General features: G+C 45.0%; 2 protein-coding genes across 5 annotated transcripts in view; both read left to right on the forward strand.

The window, feature by feature from the left end:
• The first annotated feature begins 2,138 nt into the window (after positions 1-2,138).
• SPP1 (secreted phosphoprotein 1) lies at positions 2,139-6,647 on the forward strand. Of its 2 annotated transcripts, none has more exons than XM_075023030.1 (7): positions 2,139-2,273; positions 3,538-3,604; positions 3,709-3,759; positions 4,665-4,826; positions 4,926-4,970; positions 5,198-5,449; positions 5,931-6,647. In XM_075023030.1, exons 2-7 carry the CDS (start codon positions 3,551-3,553, stop codon positions 6,306-6,308), a joined length of 942 nt encoding a protein of 313 aa, XP_074879131.1. In that variant the 5' UTR covers positions 2,139-2,273; positions 3,538-3,550; the 3' UTR covers positions 6,309-6,647. The 2 variants fall into 2 exon arrangements, with proteins under 2 accessions (XP_074879131.1, XP_074879215.1); XM_075023114.1 differs by having other exon boundaries at positions 4,665-4,769.
• A 463-nt stretch (positions 6,648-7,110) lies between these two features.
• PKD2 (polycystin 2, transient receptor potential cation channel) overlaps positions 7,111-15,509 on the forward strand; it is a 30,542-nt gene continuing 22,143 nt past the window's right edge. Inside the window, exons 1-2 of one of the 3 annotated variants that reach the window (XM_075034569.1) lie at positions 7,111-7,550; positions 15,184-15,297. In XM_075034569.1, coding sequence (XP_074890670.1) covers positions 7,139-7,550; positions 15,184-15,297 — 526 coding nt within the window. In that variant the 5' untranslated portion in view covers positions 7,111-7,138. Of the gene's footprint in view, positions 7,551-7,667; positions 7,692-8,162; positions 8,238-15,183; positions 15,298-15,509 lie in introns of those variants that run through there. The other 2 variants (XM_075034587.1, XM_075034580.1) reach the window with 2 other exon arrangements.

Here is a 15,509-nt window from a genome sequence, read left to right on the forward strand (position 1 = left end):
TCTAGGGTATCTTTCAGTATAATGTTGTTTTTCAGTTCTGTTTCTTGATGAATGGTTGGTAGAGAAAGTAGGTTTTTGCAGACTTAAAATTTGATCCAATGTGTGGATAGGAGAGCAGGACCCAGCATACCCAGTCCCACATTCAGCAGTACGAGCCACTGAGCTTCTCTCTGCCTCAGTTTCTCGCTCTGTCAGATGGAAGTAGGTTTTTCTTACCAGTCAGGGGAGTTGCAAGTCACACTGCTCATTTGTATTGGTGTTTGGGATCAAAGGTACTCGGCTACCTAAGCACCTGGTTTGGGGTTCCCTGAAGTCAACAACAGCGGCCTTTTGAAGCAGTCCTAGTTACTACGTAATAGTGATGTATTATAATCTGGGTATATCAGCTACTACATAATGCTCAAGCTGAAACTTCTAAATAGCACCCACTCACAGCTTGAGTCCTGCATCTGCATTCAAGGGCTTCAATAAACTGTCTGGTTTGCAGAAGCACTGAGCTGCAAATATGATGGGAGGTGATATAAGCTATCTAAACCTGCAGAAGATCATACTGCTGAAATCCTAGTTACTGAAGGCTTTTTTGCTTGAAAAGTCTTTCCTGAGTTAGTAAATAATAATGGTCACATAGCTCCAAAAAGAAAAGCTAGGATAGTCCTCATTCAGGTGGATGCACACATGGGTTTATGGACATGCAGAACTATTAATGATATACTATCTTTTTATCCAATTCTTCTCCTAGGATATTAGAATACTCTATTAAGCACACTGAGTTAAACTTCTCACTGTTGCTGATCTCAGCTCAAAAATATAATTAGATGATAGGTCTGTGTGATGATGTGATGGGCAGTTGCCAAGCTAACTTGGGTATATTTCTCATGGTGTTTCTAAACATGCCACAGAACTGTTAGTAAGCACAGGATAATTGGTAACATGGGCTGGGACAACAGGGTCTGTATTTCATTGCTGCTTGACTAAGGACACATCAAACAATAGCTGGGTATCAGAAATTAGGACAAAGATAACCACTTTGAAACAGTTATAAATATTCTGCCTTCTAAAAGGGCCGTTTGGAATGTTTTCCTGTTTTTGAATGACACCTCATTGTCATTTTAAAGAAACACTGAATGGAAGAGGGTCTGAGAGTCTTACAGCACATCACAGATGGCGCAGCATCTATCCAAAGCTGTGGCTGTCCAAACGAGGCACTGCCAGAATAGATCTGTTGCCCATCATCAGGGCTGATGCACTGCTCTGTAGCAGACATGGAATTTCATCCCATGGTGTCCCTTGCTTCCCAATGCTAGTCATGGCACTCCTCATAGTGGAGCTATAGCTGCTATATTTTTTTCCTATTTCTTCTTTTTAGCTTGAAAAATTTCTAGCATCTGCTCCCTGATAAGGGTTCTGTAGCAGGTTTGGTGCAGCAGACAGCTGTAGCAGGTAAGTCAACCGAACCACCTAAGAGAGTGAATGAAACCAGAAAGGACCCAGAAAGGATACAAAAGAATAGAAAAGGAGTGAGAATTTCTAATAATGGTGCACAAACCCTTTAAAACTAAACTATCAGTGGTTCTTGTATACCTTTACAAACAAGTTTCTGGATGCAGAATGCCTATTGAGACACGCTAATTTTTTTTTTTTTATTTATTTTTTTTACCTAGGTCAGACCAAGAAGGCAAAAGGCCATATTCTGCACCCTGTCTTTGCAATTCCCGTTACAATATATGTACATTGGAGAGCAAATCTATAACTTTGTGGAAGCATTAAGACTTTTTGGGGGAGTTTTATGTTCACATCTCTTTCTTTCTGCACACATTACATACTCCTACCCCCTATGCAACAGGGCATGAAAGGTTTCTGGGAAACTGGGCACTGCCTTTCCACAAAAGGAGGACAGACATGCCCTGAAGTCCTCCTACATGATACCAAATGCTGTGCATTCAACAAACCTGCTGGTTAATGATCTTGCCCATAAGTAATGTTTTAACCATAGAGTAGCTTTTGTTTGCTTCAAAAGCCACAAAGCCAAAGAGGAAGTGTAGGAGAACGTGGGCAGGACGGTGGCCAGGAGCCTCATGACTTCATCTTTTTCCGCCACATGGGGATTGGTGGCTGTGCCTGGGACAGGGTTTAAATTCCCCGAGGTCGGAGATGTCGGGCAGTCAGGGGATAAGGAGAGAAAGCCAGATCTGCTGGTAGCCAACCGGCTGGAGCTGCTGCTGGGATCACTAAGAGCGCTCTTGTCGCAGCTGACTCCTCCAGCACCAGAGAAGGTAATATTTTGCTTTTTTACCTGGCGTGCCATTTTGTCTGCAGCTTTAGTCAAGGAAGTGTTGGGCAGGAGATCTTTGAAAACTCCTTCACTGGACAGGGACATTTGATGTTTCTCTGTGGAAGAAGGTGTGCTTTTATAGGAGCAACATTGCTCTAGTGATGCAAGGTATTATACATAGTCACAATTTAAAACTGTGTGCTGATAGATGTCAGGAGGAGGTTACTGAAAACCCTGCCACTGAATCAAGTGCTGGAAACTCAAAGCTGGTACTTGAACACAGAAAGCTTCCTCTGTCGTGTAACCACTGCCTGGCAGTGTCCCTGTTTTTCCTGGCAGGCTTGCAGTTTGTGCTGCACACTACTGACTGGATGGGACACACACTGTAACACTGTACAGAGAGTTACATTCTCTGTAACTCTTGAAATTGCAATACCTCTAATAGAGTGTCCTGCCTCAGGGCCAGCCTTATTAATGTATTTTAAATGTGCCCTTACTAGCCTTTCTTTTCTGCTATGATTTACTAAAGTTTTAAATGCCTCTTGTTCATCAGTAAATCGGTTTAATTTCTCAGGAATGTTCCTTATCCTGGGAATTGGTCTGTCAGCACCAAAATTTACTGTAGCTCAGCACTCTCCTAATTCAGCAGGAATCACTCATTTATTAAAGTTCTAAAATGGCAATGTGGGCAGATATTTTACTTCACCTCTCGCTTGGAAACACGGGTTATTCTGTTCAAACTTCCTGAGGGGGAAATAAAGGTCTATCAATAAGAGCAGTTTATATTCATATAAACTGAGTTTACTCACAGCGACTTCAGTTAATAACCCTGAAAACTAGTTTTAAAATAACTGAAAAGATAATCCAAGCTGAGTTTGTCTTGTCCTGTCTCTTCTGACAAAATGTTAAATGAAGGAAGATAAACCAAAGCTAATCTTTATAGCACTTTGTTTTTCACAAAGCTTTTCCTTTGCCACTGCAAGTCAGTAGATGACAGAAGGAGTCTGCTCTCCTCAGTGTGGCTACTCTCACCACTGCTCAGCACTTCTCGTACCTGGCTTTAAAATTCTTGTAGCTTTTGAGTTACAAAAAAGATGGGTGTGGGGTGGTGGTGGAGGACAGAAGAAAAAGATTGGCGTGGGCAGAATGAATCCTTAGCAGAGAGCTGGTCTTGGCACAGTGAAGGACACCAGGAGAAAGAAAAAGTCTATTGCATTTTTGTGGTATTTTACCTTGTTGACTCACTGTTCCAAAATATTTTCTAGGTAAAAAATCACAATGAAGGCGACAGTTCTGTGTTTATGCCTTATCAGCATCACCGCTGCATGGCCAGTGAGTAAATCACAAATGTGTATCAGTAATCACTTGCATATTTTCTTTGCATATTAGCAAGAAATTAATACTGACAAATGCTTTTTCTCTTTTCTCCCTTCAAGGTGAGTAAATACAAGCAGCATGCCATTTCTGCCAGCTCTGAAGAAAAACATGTAAGCTCCTTTTGTCTTTCTATTAATTTTCTTTAATAAATGCTTTTTGATTTTTTTTTCTCTAATACACATTGTCTCATACTTGTTTTATGATTGTAGCTGCTTGCAGAATGTGTCCTCACCTGGCTGTTATGAGCAAGTTTCTTAGGCAGCCAAAGCAGAGTGCCACGGATGTCAGTAGACTTTTGCCATGTTAGGCATCCTGGTTGTGGACTTCCATTAGTTGTATCTCCAGACTAGCACCGTAAACTTCTTTTCTAAATGAAAAATGTGTAAGCTGCCAGTTAAAAAGAGAAAAGGACTGTAGCATGGCACAACTACTATAATCTACATTTCATTAGTGTGGATCAGATGACAATATTTGGTGCTGAAAGAGCACTTCAATTCCCATGATTTTTTTGAGTGGTGCAAGTGAACTGTGTTAGTCTCGTGTATAGCTATTTGATTTATACTCTATCGCCAGCTACCACCCATGTAAAATAAATTCTTTGCTCTGAGAATCAGCTACTGCATTTAGTTTAGAGTCTTCATGATGTGGGAGATAAATCACTCTTGGGAAAAGGACCTGAGAATTAGCAGAATGATGGTTGTTAGATATAACTCCAAATTTCACTCAATAAAAACCAGCTGGAGAAATTGATCTGAAATTCCCCAGGCTCTGCCAGTGGGAGAGGCACATCTTCTGTATTACATTGTTTGGGTATAATGTTCATCTGTGATCATGGCTTGTTCTGAGTCCTCTTCCTACTGCAATGAATTGCTGAGGACACATGCTGTACAAAGGGAGTATGTATTGCAGATGCCACATCTGCGTGCAAACAAAGGTTGTGATGCAGGCAGCTTTGCGTACTCCTTTATGCACCTTTGTGGATTAAACCCCCCCCCCCCTTTTTTTTCTCTTGAAGGATCCCAGGGGCCATCACTCACACAGATACCACCGCCACCACATGAATTCTCAGTCTTTGGAGAGTCTGCAGCACACACAGAATGACCTGATGTCACCTCAGCAGGTATGGGCAACTAATGGGAAGAGAAAGCAGAGCACCTTTCAATGGCAAGATTTGCAAGTTAGGATTAAGTGCTTAAAGAACAGTTAACAAGCTGATCAGCTCTGCTGTATATGCTTTAGTGTGCTAATAGTGAGTTTTATTCTATGTTGTTTTCAGACTCTTTACTCTTCAGAAGAAAGCGTGGATGTCCCAGTACAACCGGTAAGTGTTTTGAACAGCAAAATGTCAGCTGAGTGCTGCGGGGCAGCCAGTGTGTAGCAGCACTTATTTTCCTCAATCAAAAGCTTCAGGCAGGGTGAGGCGAGTTCAGAGCAATTAGTGCACATCGCTCCTCAACAGTGCATAAGCCCTGGGTGAGCAGGGCAGATACCAGTCTGCACATCTCATATATATGTTCACTTGCCTGATGCATAATAAATGTTTTTCAGCACTTTCCTGATGTGTCAAGCAAGAGCCATGAAGATGTGGATGATGACAACGATGATAATGATTCCAATGACACGGATGAATCTGATGAGGTTGTCACGACTTTTCCCACAGACATTCCAGTAACTGTACCCTTCCCTCCTTTCCCTTTCACCCGAGGAGACAACAGTGGCAGAGGCGACAGCGTGGCCTACAGGGTGAGGGCAAAAGCCACAGTGGTGGAGTCTGGCAAACTCCACAAAGCTGCAAAAAAGGTAAATAGCTCTGAGCAATGGTACTGAGGTTTTTGGAAAAGGGTAGGGAACTTGAAAATGGACACGTTATTTTATGGGAGTCAGTTTTGAAAAGGATTGGTAAGGGGAAAGTAGGTGTAAGTGAAGGAATGCATTTCCTTTCTCTGGATACCCCAAACTAGGGGTTATTGATGGCTGTCGATGTGCCGAGGGAGGAGTGTTGCCTGCTGCTGCTAGCTGTGCAACACTGCAATTTGCGCTATCATGATATACTTGCACACATGAAATGCGAGGCCAGGATCAAACTTCAGTTTCTCGTAATGTGCAATGTTCACGTAACTCCATAAAAGACCACCGTGTCTCCAGGCAGAGATGTATCATGCAGGCTTTGAGTGTCCCCGCAGCCTATGCAGCTTGCTTTGGTGCAGTCCGGCAACACCCGTTGCAAGATCAGTTTCTCAGGAGTGACAGTGGCTCTTTCTTATTTTGCTTTCTAACACAGCTCATTGTGTATGATGCCAGTGAGGAGGATGAGAGTGCCCTGGATGCACACAGCCAGCAAACGGGGCTCTCCCGGGAGAAGCACGCCATCAGCAGGGAATGGGCTGACAAGAGCCACGGGCAGGACAGCAGCGAGGTGGACAGCAAGCAGCATGACCGGAGCATGGAAAACGACAGCCGGCAGAAATTCGATAGCCATGAGGCAGGAGATGATAGCAAGGCTGGTGTCAGAGGGGATAGCTACCAGACCATGGAAAGCAGGGAGAGCCAGGTCCGCGTTTCAGCTGAGACCCCTGACGATAACAGCAATCAAACGTTGGAGAGCGCTGAGGATGCTCGAGATCATCACAGCATTGAAAATAACGAAGTCACCCTTTAAAGGGAGACAAATGTAACGTTTCCCTTCTTTTTCAATTCCTACCTAAGGGGAGGGGGGAGTAGCTTCATTTCGGGTAACTGTTTGTAAGTGTAGAGCGCGTGGTGACTTTTGGGGTTTGGGGCAGCTTCTTTACCCCGTGGCCTCCCCTTGGCTGCCAGCAGTGCCAGCCCTCCACACCGCACGTCGCACCGGCCTCAGGGGATGCCGTTGGCAGAGGTGCGGGGAAGCGAGACGGACACTGTCGGACACGCAGAGCGAGCGTTACCTCCCTGGCATGCTGCTCTCTCTACTGCCAGCCTGTATTTTGCTGTAACCAGATTTAAATAAAAACCACAAGACCCTGTACCTGTGGGCTCCATTACTGTTTGCCGCTTTGGGGTGGGGTTTGGGGGGGGGGGGAGCTTTCTGGCTGCTTTAACGTCTCTCTTTCTTAAAATTGTGTGAAATAGCTGTTCCCCCCGCAACTTATTAAGGGGGTAAAACCCCTCCGCGGGGGCCTCCTTCCACCTGTACCGAGGGAGAGCGGCGAGCTGGCCTGAAATGCCCGGCCACCGCTATCACAGAGGCGCCGCCGGGCTTCCCGCCTCACGGCTCGGCTCGGGGCTTCAGGCCTCGCGGGGGGGGAAGGCACTCGGCGGGAGCGCGGCCCTCAGGGCCGCACCGCTCTCTCAGGGCCGCACCGCTCTCTCAGGGCACGGCGGAGGGAGGGAAGGAAGCGCCGTCCGCCGCTCCCGCTGGGAGGCAGGGCAACTACATCTCCCTCCGTACCCCGGGCTTTCCGGGCCGGCGCCGGAGGGCGGGGAAGGGGCGGAGGCGGCGTTGGCGTGCTGATGGCGGGCCGTGGGGGCTGCCGGCGCGGTCGGGAGCAGCTGGAGCTGGAGCGGCTGGGTGAGGCGGCGCGGGCCGGCTCTTGCCCGCCGTCGCCGCCGCTCTCCGCCTGCTCGCGGCAGGCCTGGAGCCGGGACAACCCGGGTTTCGAGCCCGAGGAGGAGGAGGAGGAGGAGGAGGCGGCGGCGGCAGGGCCGGTGCTGGAGATGGACGTGGAGTGGGGCAGCCCTGCGGCCGGCGCTTCGTCGTCGTTGGGCAGCGGCGCGGCGGGTCAGAGCGACGGCGGGCGGCGGCAGCGGCGGCTCCCCGCGGGGCGCGGCGGGGCGGAGGCGCTGGGCCGCCACCAGGTGCCGCCCGACGGCGCCGCGCCCCACCGAGCGGCCTGGGCCAAGCGCCTGGCGCGGCGGCTGCGAGGTGAGAGCCGGCCTCTGCCCCCCTCCCCGCCACCCCCTGCCCGGGCCCCTCCGGCCGGTGCGAGGCTCCGAGTCTTTCTCGGCCTCCGCGGCTCGCTGCCTTTTCCTGCAGACTGTCGCCAAGAGGAGCGTGTATGAGGAGGTTGTAGTCCCTCTGCCTTTTCTTCCACCCACCCACCCACCCCTTTGCTCTCCGTCCTCTTTTTCCTCTGCCCGTGTTCCTTTCCCATCTCCCGTCTGTCCGTGCGTGCTTTGCCCCTGTTTGTGTCGCCACTTCTTCAGGCACATCCGTATTCTGATCTCTGTCCTGGTTATGCCACCCAGCACGCACAAACGCACGCACACCTCTCTCCTTTTCCTCTGGATCACAGAGCTTTCTGCCCCTCGGGTATTAATCCTGGCTGCTTTCAGTGTAAGAGGCTCTCGTCAGTGGTTTTTAGATACGGGTGGCTTTTCTGACCCAACACCAGGTCTTTGGAGAGTTGGAGCAGAATACTTGTCTTTTCAGCATCCTCTGTCCTATAAAAGAGGTGGTTAGGATGGCATTTGTGCTTAGAGTGGGGTTGTTGGGAGAGTGTTTTATTCACTTTTGCTTTTCTCCAATATTGCGCAGTGCCTTGGAGCTGCCCTCGGTTGTTGAGAGCTGCCTGTTGACATGCAGCTGGTGACCAGAGATGTAGTTTGAAGCGTAAGTGGGAGCATATCGTATGAGCGTTTGGAGTCTCATTCTAAGCTTACTGCGTTAACTCTGTGCTGAGCTGGCCCTGTACGGGGTTGGTTTGACACAGTAGAGAAAATGGTGGATGGGGAGTTCTTTGGATTCAAGGTTGTGGGAGCACATGTGAGAAACCCCCCCCTTCCTTTTCAGAGAAGTTTAAAATGTCAGCATCAAATCATGAGGATTTGTTTAAATGTCAGACAAAATCTTTATAAAGTTGCAGGAAAAGTAAACCGTATTTAGAAAGTAAGGTTTCTTCTTCTAAAAACGTGGATTTTCTGAAGTGATAGATAGTACTGCTACTGGCTGGCACAGCATCAGCAGAGGTGTCAAAACAAACTTGATTTTAAGCAGGGACTTGCACATTAGGCTATTGTATGTCCTGTATACTGTCACTTTGATTTTCATGTGCATTCAAAAATTGTTTGCTGTAATGATTTCTGTGACTTCAGCTGTCTTGCACCAAAATAAATCCCTCTTGATCATTGCAGTGTTTTACTTGGATACAGGTCAGACTCATAGAGATTATGGAATAGAGCATGTTTTCAACAGATTTTATTGGGAGAGTGTTCAGTGAACTAAGTCACTTCATAACAAGACCAGAATGGCCAGGAAAAAAATATAAATGATAATTATGTTGTGCATGAACTGGCACTGCTCTGTTTGGAGACTTCAATGGTGTGTTTAGTTTAGTCAGTCACTGAGATACATAAATGCCTAGGAAAGGAGCTGCTTCATGTGGAGAAAGTAAAGTCCTTTTACAAAAGTGCTTATCTAAGTAGACTGTTCAGATGCTCCCTTCGTACTAGCTGTTGCTGAGAAGGAAGCTCCTGTATATGCTTTTAACTGTGGTGAAAAATTGTGGTGTTTTAACATGAGGTGAGTGTGAGAGTGACTTGGTGATGACCTGGCATAAATTGCTACTGTTTCTTCTCCATCGTGGTTTCTGCCATAATACTCAAAAATGGATTATCTACGCTAGGACTGATTTTGGTGCTGGTTTCTGAGCCATTTTGAGTGTGAAGGCAGACCTTAATAACAAGTGGTTTTTGTGAGGTCAGAGTATTCGCAGATAGAAAGAAAGGCCATCAGACAGACTTCCCCACACACCCCGAGATACTGTTCTAACAAAGGCTTAGTAAAATGCTTTGTTGAATCATCTATAGTTTATCTGGATCTACAGCTGCGGGTTGGTTTTAGGTGGAGGAAGGTTGCTTATTTTTAGTATGCTTTTTTTCCTAGCAGTTTTTTTGTTTTTAAGCCTATATATGTATTTTAACCTTGTTCTGAGCAAGCAGCAGAACCAAGAGGAATTGGCTTTTGGTGAAGCTGCATTCTGTGCTGGGCAGAATAAATGCAGCTGGGCCTTTAGTGGCATCAGTATCAGGCTGATGTTGCCAGAGAAGATACTCTGGCCCTGCTCTGATAGATGGATCCCTTGCCTGTCTTGCTGCCTAGAAGCAATCTATCTTGGGCTAGAATGACCACTTTGGGAGCTGATGCACATCCGTAGCGTGAACTTTTAATTTCTGTTCTCAGACTGCACCGGGAGGACCACCTTTGACATGGTAACGTTATGTATCCTTTCAACTGGTGTGGTTCTCCTTACACTACTGGGTGTGTGTAAGCCTATTATTAATCAAGTGTGTGCTGTGTGGAGAATGGTGCAAAGTTACACGTTTTTGCAGTGCAAGAAAACAAAAAAAAATATTTTCAATAATGGCTGTGGACAAAGCTGCCTGTTGCTGTTCGAGACAGTGTACGCTGGTAGTATTCTATTTTTAGCTGTAAAATGAAAAGGCTTGGTTTCATGTTTTAGGCATGTTTGGAGTGGATTTATCCCTGTGGTTACTATCCACAGTTTCTGTTGATTTCTGACCTGCATACATTTTGTGTTTATAGGCAAGTGTAGCTAAAGTTGCTGTAGTAGAAAAATCCTTTTCTGGCTCTTTCATGAGAGTATTGCCATTAATTCATAGACACCGTAAATGGGTAGGTGTGACTTTCATGCTGTGGAGGTACTGCAGGGTGCTGTACTTGCCTGCTGCCTAAGTAACTAACCTTCCCTGAAGAATGTGGTTGCTGCAGGCTACACAGCAAAAGGGCTGATTTCAAGCCTGATATTAATATAGGGCACTTGAAGGATAAGTGAGGTTTTAATACTGGAAAGAGCACTCAGTAGTTCTTTTGACATTTCATGGATAACTGTGAGGATCTTTCAAGACTGGAAAATGAAATCCTCAGTACTCGGTTTTATTTCAAGATAACTAGAGGAAAGTTAGCATAGATTTGTTTAATGAAATTCCATTTCACTAAACAATTCAATAAGAGGGATTAATCCTTTGGATATCAAAAGTGTTACCATGGCTAAACAAGTTGCCTTTCATCAGCTGAAGGATATTGAATGACTGCTTAACACTTTTCTTACTGTCAGCTGTGAAATAAAAATGCAGAGAGGATTTAAGGTAATGGAATTTTGGTAATTGCAACTATTGGAGTGACTGTAACAGGAGTTACTAAGTGAATAGAAAGTCAACTACTTCAGACTATCTGTATTTTAGCTTCTTCTCTTTGTGGATTCTTTTCAGATTTTAACAAGAGTCTCTGTTTAAGTAGCTTTAGTCCCTCTAGTTTTGCAGATCTCTTCAGCAAATATCCCAGATGCTGAGGGGAGAGGAGGGAATGACTATTCAACTCCGTTAAGGAGAGAGTAATCAAAAGTTTTGATGAATAAGAGCAAAGTCCATTTCCAGAACCAGGCTGGAAAGGTAATCTGCCCCTCAGAGCTGTACTTTGGTGACCCAGTGCTACTGTGTCCTCATGTGTGTCAATACTAAGGAGTGTATGTGGGGCATTTCTTGAAAGGTTTTCTTAGCCATTGTTAAATGGATGTATCAAATGTAATTTCCAGTCACTCATTAATTGTTACTTTCATGAAGAATGCATCATGACATTTTTACTGAGTTGAACTAGTGCAGGCTCTGATTGTACGTCACAAAGGAATGTGAACTAAGGATTGTGAGCCTGTGTTTTGTTGTTGTTTTGGGACAAAGCATCTTTGCCTGAGGGTCACTTTCCTCTCCTTCCCCCTGCTGCATTCTTTCCCCAGCATCTGAATTTCTGTTTAGGCAGATTAGTTAGTGATACTTATCTTGGCTGAGCATTTTCAGAATTTAAGACTTTTACATTTATCTGAATTACTTAATAGGCATTCTATACCTTATAAACTTGGCTTTATGATTATGTAGGTATATATGTATATGTAAGTACATATACATTATGTATATTACATGTATGTATCTAACACTTTATATATGTGTAAACAAAGATTTTAATTTCCTGTGTTACCTAACAAGCCAGACTTTTTATTGTAAGATGAAATTTCATCTGTAGTTTTATTTGCACTTGATCATTATTTTTTGACAACTATTCTGAGTTCATGTACTCTTTGGCTAAGCCGTTTGGGCTACAGAATGAGTATGAGAGAATTGTTAGTTGCAGATTTCTTTGAATGAAAGAGTACGTAGATTCTGTCAAAAAGTTGATGAATAGCAAATTTATATAAGGAATTAACTGAAAACGATCAATTGAGGCTAGAAACGAAATGGTTTTGGTGCTTGCAGTAGATGTCAGCTTAAATCCAGCACTGCTTACCGCCACTATTCTTGATGCATCTAAACCAATATTCTAATATTGCAAAAAGGGGAGTAGTGTACATGTCTTCTAAAAATGTGGCAACTAATGAAAGCTTCAATCTAGCTGATGGGCAAATCCAGATTTCTTTAACACAAAGATCATTGTATGATCTCTGGTGCTCTTTTGGTTTTTTGCTGACTGACTCCTAACAATATTCTAATATGACAGAATTTGAGCTTGCAAGCTTTCTGCTCACCACATTTCTTATTGGTGAGTAATGTGCTGACAGCTGGGACTCGGCTCTCTTGCCAGCTTAGCTCACTGGCTGTTCCAGCCTTTTCTTCCTCTCTTCCACAATGTTTTCCTCCCTTTATTATGAGGGTTGCTAGTGCAACGTAGTGCAGTGTTAGAGGCTGAATTTGTTGAGTTCTTTATCATTAGTGACTCTGTAAATGTTTTTGGTTTTGTGTTTCTGTCTTCAAGAATGACCTAATGGTGAGGATTTGGCATTCTGTGTAGTGAAGTTGCAGTCTTTATCTGTAAATTTTCAGACTTAGCCTTAAAGAACAGCTTTGAAAAAGCTTTCTTGTTTTGGGGGCTGACACCTGTAAAAGTTATAAGTTACTAATTAAGGAGTGTGAACAGAGATTAATGCTAAGACTATTAGTGCTTGCTGTGCTTATGCAAGAGAAGTTTCCTGGTTGACTTTGTCGTTAGGTCACAACTTAAAAATGTGGTAGCTGAAAGGCTTCTAAAAACATCTGACACACTTTTTTTTTTTTCTGAATACACCTTGTATTTGCAGGTAGAGGGAAGAGCTTCCTTATTCCCATCTCTTTGTTAGCAAATGAAGTTCTGCAGCAGGCAGATTAGCCCTTTGTCTGTTTTAGTCTTACAGCAGTGGTTGCAAAGCAGCTGAACTCTTGCTTCATTGTCAGATTTATAACATGTTTTGGCTGTCCCTTGTTGCTGTTCCATTTGACTTAAAATTACTGTGGTATGTTTGATGGATCCAAGATTTTTTCCTAGGGAGTTTGAGGTTATTCCATTTCCATCTACGGAGAACATAAAGGATGCTTTAAAAGGCTGGCTATTTAAAATACCTGAAAAGGGTGGAAGTTTGCACTTCTGTATGAGTGAGTTTTTATTTTCATATGCTTTCTTTCCCACCATAAACTAAGTTCAAATTGCCTTGCTTTATTTAGGCTTAAATGAAGAGAAGTACCTTGAAGGTAGCAGTTCTGGTCTGAGCATCAGCAGCTGTTCTCAGCTTTTTTTTCTGTTCTGTGTTAGGCATAGGAAATAAGTATGGTGGTTACTAACTGCTTTCTCTTCTCAGATGATTGTTTCTTTTAGAGACTCCATTTAAAAGATCCTTTTGCTTTTCTGTTACCTTTTTGGAAGGGATCACCAAACTTCAGTAACTTCTCTTACACTGTCTTCTTGAGAATGTCAGGTATAATAGTGTGGTGGGTTGGCCCTGGCTAGGTGCCAGGTACCCACCAAAGCTGCTCTGTCACTCCCTCTCCTCAGCTGGACAGGAGAGAGAAGTACAACAAAAGGTTCGTAGGTCAAGTAAGGACAGGGAGAGATCCCTCAACTAATTACCATCACAGGCAAAACGGACTTGACTTGGGGAAAATTAACTTAATTTATTGCCAACCAAACCAGAGTAGGGTTTGGTATTACCAGAAGTAATACCAAATCTTAAACCACCTTCCCCCCACCCCTCCCTCCTTCGCGACTCAACTCCACTCCCGGTTCTCTCCACCTCCTTCCCCCGGCGGCGCAGGGGAACAGGGGATGGGGGTTGGGGTCAGCTCCCCACACCTTGTCTCTGCCGCTCCTTCTTCCTCAGGGGGAGGACTCCTCACTCCTCCCCTGCTCCAGCGTGGGGTCCTTCCCATGGGAGGCAGTCCTCCACAAACTTCTCCAATGTGGGCCCTTCCCATGGGCTGCAGTTCTTCAGGAACAGACTGCTCCAGTGTGGGTTCCCCCACATGGTCACAGGTCCTGCCAGAAAACCTGCTCCAGCATGGGCTCCTCTTTCCACAGATCTTCAGGTCCTGCCAGGAGCTTGCTCCAGCGTGGGTTTTCCACGGGGTCACAGCCTCCTCCTGCCATCCACCTGCTCTGGTGTGGGGTCCTCCCTGGGCTGCAGGTGGCTGTCTGCTCCACTGTGGACCTCCACGGACTGCAGGAGGACAGCCTGCCTCACCATGGTCTTCACCACGGGCTGCAGGGGAATCTCTGCTCCAGTGCCTGGAGCACCTCCTCCCCCTCCTTCTTCCCTGACCTTGGTGTCTGCAGGGTTGTTTCTCTCACATGTTCTCACTCCTCTCTCTGGCTGCAGTTTCTGTGTCCCAGCAACTTTTTTCCCCTTCTTGAATATGTTATCCCAGAGGCACTACCGCTGTTGCTGATGGGCTCAGCCTTGGCCAGCGGTGGGTCTGTCTTGGAGCCGGCTGGCATTGGCTTCATGGGACATAGGGGAAGCTTCTCGCAGCTTCTCACAGAAGTCACCCCTGTAGCCCCCCCACTACCAAAACCTTGGCACACAAACCCAGTACAAATAGGAAGCTAGTAAGAGGCAGGAATAGTTCAGCTAATGCAGTTACCCACTTTGACACCTAGATGGCGGTTGCTCATTTAGGACGCTGCTGATGTTTCAATGATAACTGTCGCGCAGGGAAAGAAATCATGTAGAAATACTCACCAAGATCCCTGCTGTGTGTCTGTTGGATATGCCTTGCCTGTTTGGGAGAGGAGGGTTGTGATTTGTTTTCTTTAAAAATACGTTTGACTGATGCGTCCTCCTTCCAGGTAGAAAGTTAGTTAAGACTGCTATTAAAGGTTAGATACTGAACGTGGATTTTCATTCATCTAACAATGCTTTTCATATTTAAAAAAAATCAAAACACTGCACTTCATTTTTTGAAGGATGGCTGGCTGTGCATGTCTTTGTATACTTGCATCTGTTTTCATACCATATGGCTTTAAGTGACACCATTTCTGGCAAATATTCAGCAGATTCTGTTAGAGTTCTGCTGAGCTGTTACTAAATTATTGTGGTATCTCATGAATAGCAAATAACTGCCTTGGGCCCCTTTCAGCCTACAGAAGAAGTTGTTCTTGCTTGAACTTAGATCAGTTTAAAATCCACAGAAGAACCTGCAGCAGACATGACATAGGTTAAGCTTTCAAAACCACTTAACTTATGTCACTTCTGTGTCTAGTATCAGACATCTGTGTACATCATTATATCTGATTTCCTTTCAAGGTCTGTGGGGGACAAGACTCATGGAAGAAAGCAACACCAGCAGAGAACGATATCTAAAAAGTGTTTTGCGGGAGTTGGTTACATACATGATTTTCCTTGTGGTCTTGTGTGTCCGTAAGTACCATTCAGCACTAATGCATCCTGTTCTGTACTATCTGCTTGCTCTCTGTGATTCCAGAATGAAGGTTGTTTCAGTGACATGGGAGAAGAATTAATGGGCAGGTGTGTAGGCAAATATTTGGAATTAAATGTTTCTCTTGTTTCTGTGCGTGCATTGTTGCTTGAGGTTGAAAATACTGCAACTTTCTGTGCCTTAACAAGCTTTG

Source organism: Buteo buteo, chromosome 1, assembly GCF_964188355.1.
Source record: "Buteo buteo chromosome 1, bButBut1.hap1.1, whole genome shotgun sequence".
In the NCBI taxonomy this organism is placed as follows: Eukaryota; Metazoa; Chordata; class Aves; order Accipitriformes; family Accipitridae; genus Buteo; species Buteo buteo.

Coding starts and splice junctions, on each gene's coding strand:
- SPP1 (XM_075023030.1), top strand. CDS start 3,551: ATGAAGGCGACAGTTCTGTGTTTATGCCTTATCAGCATCACCGCTGCA. Junction 3,760..4,664: donor CCAGCTCTGAAGAAAAACAT/GTAAGCTCCTTT, acceptor TTTCTCTTGAAG/GATCCCAGGGGCCATCACTC. Junction 5,450..5,930: donor TCCACAAAGCTGCAAAAAAG/GTAAATAGCTCT, acceptor TTTCTAACACAG/CTCATTGTGTATGATGCCAG.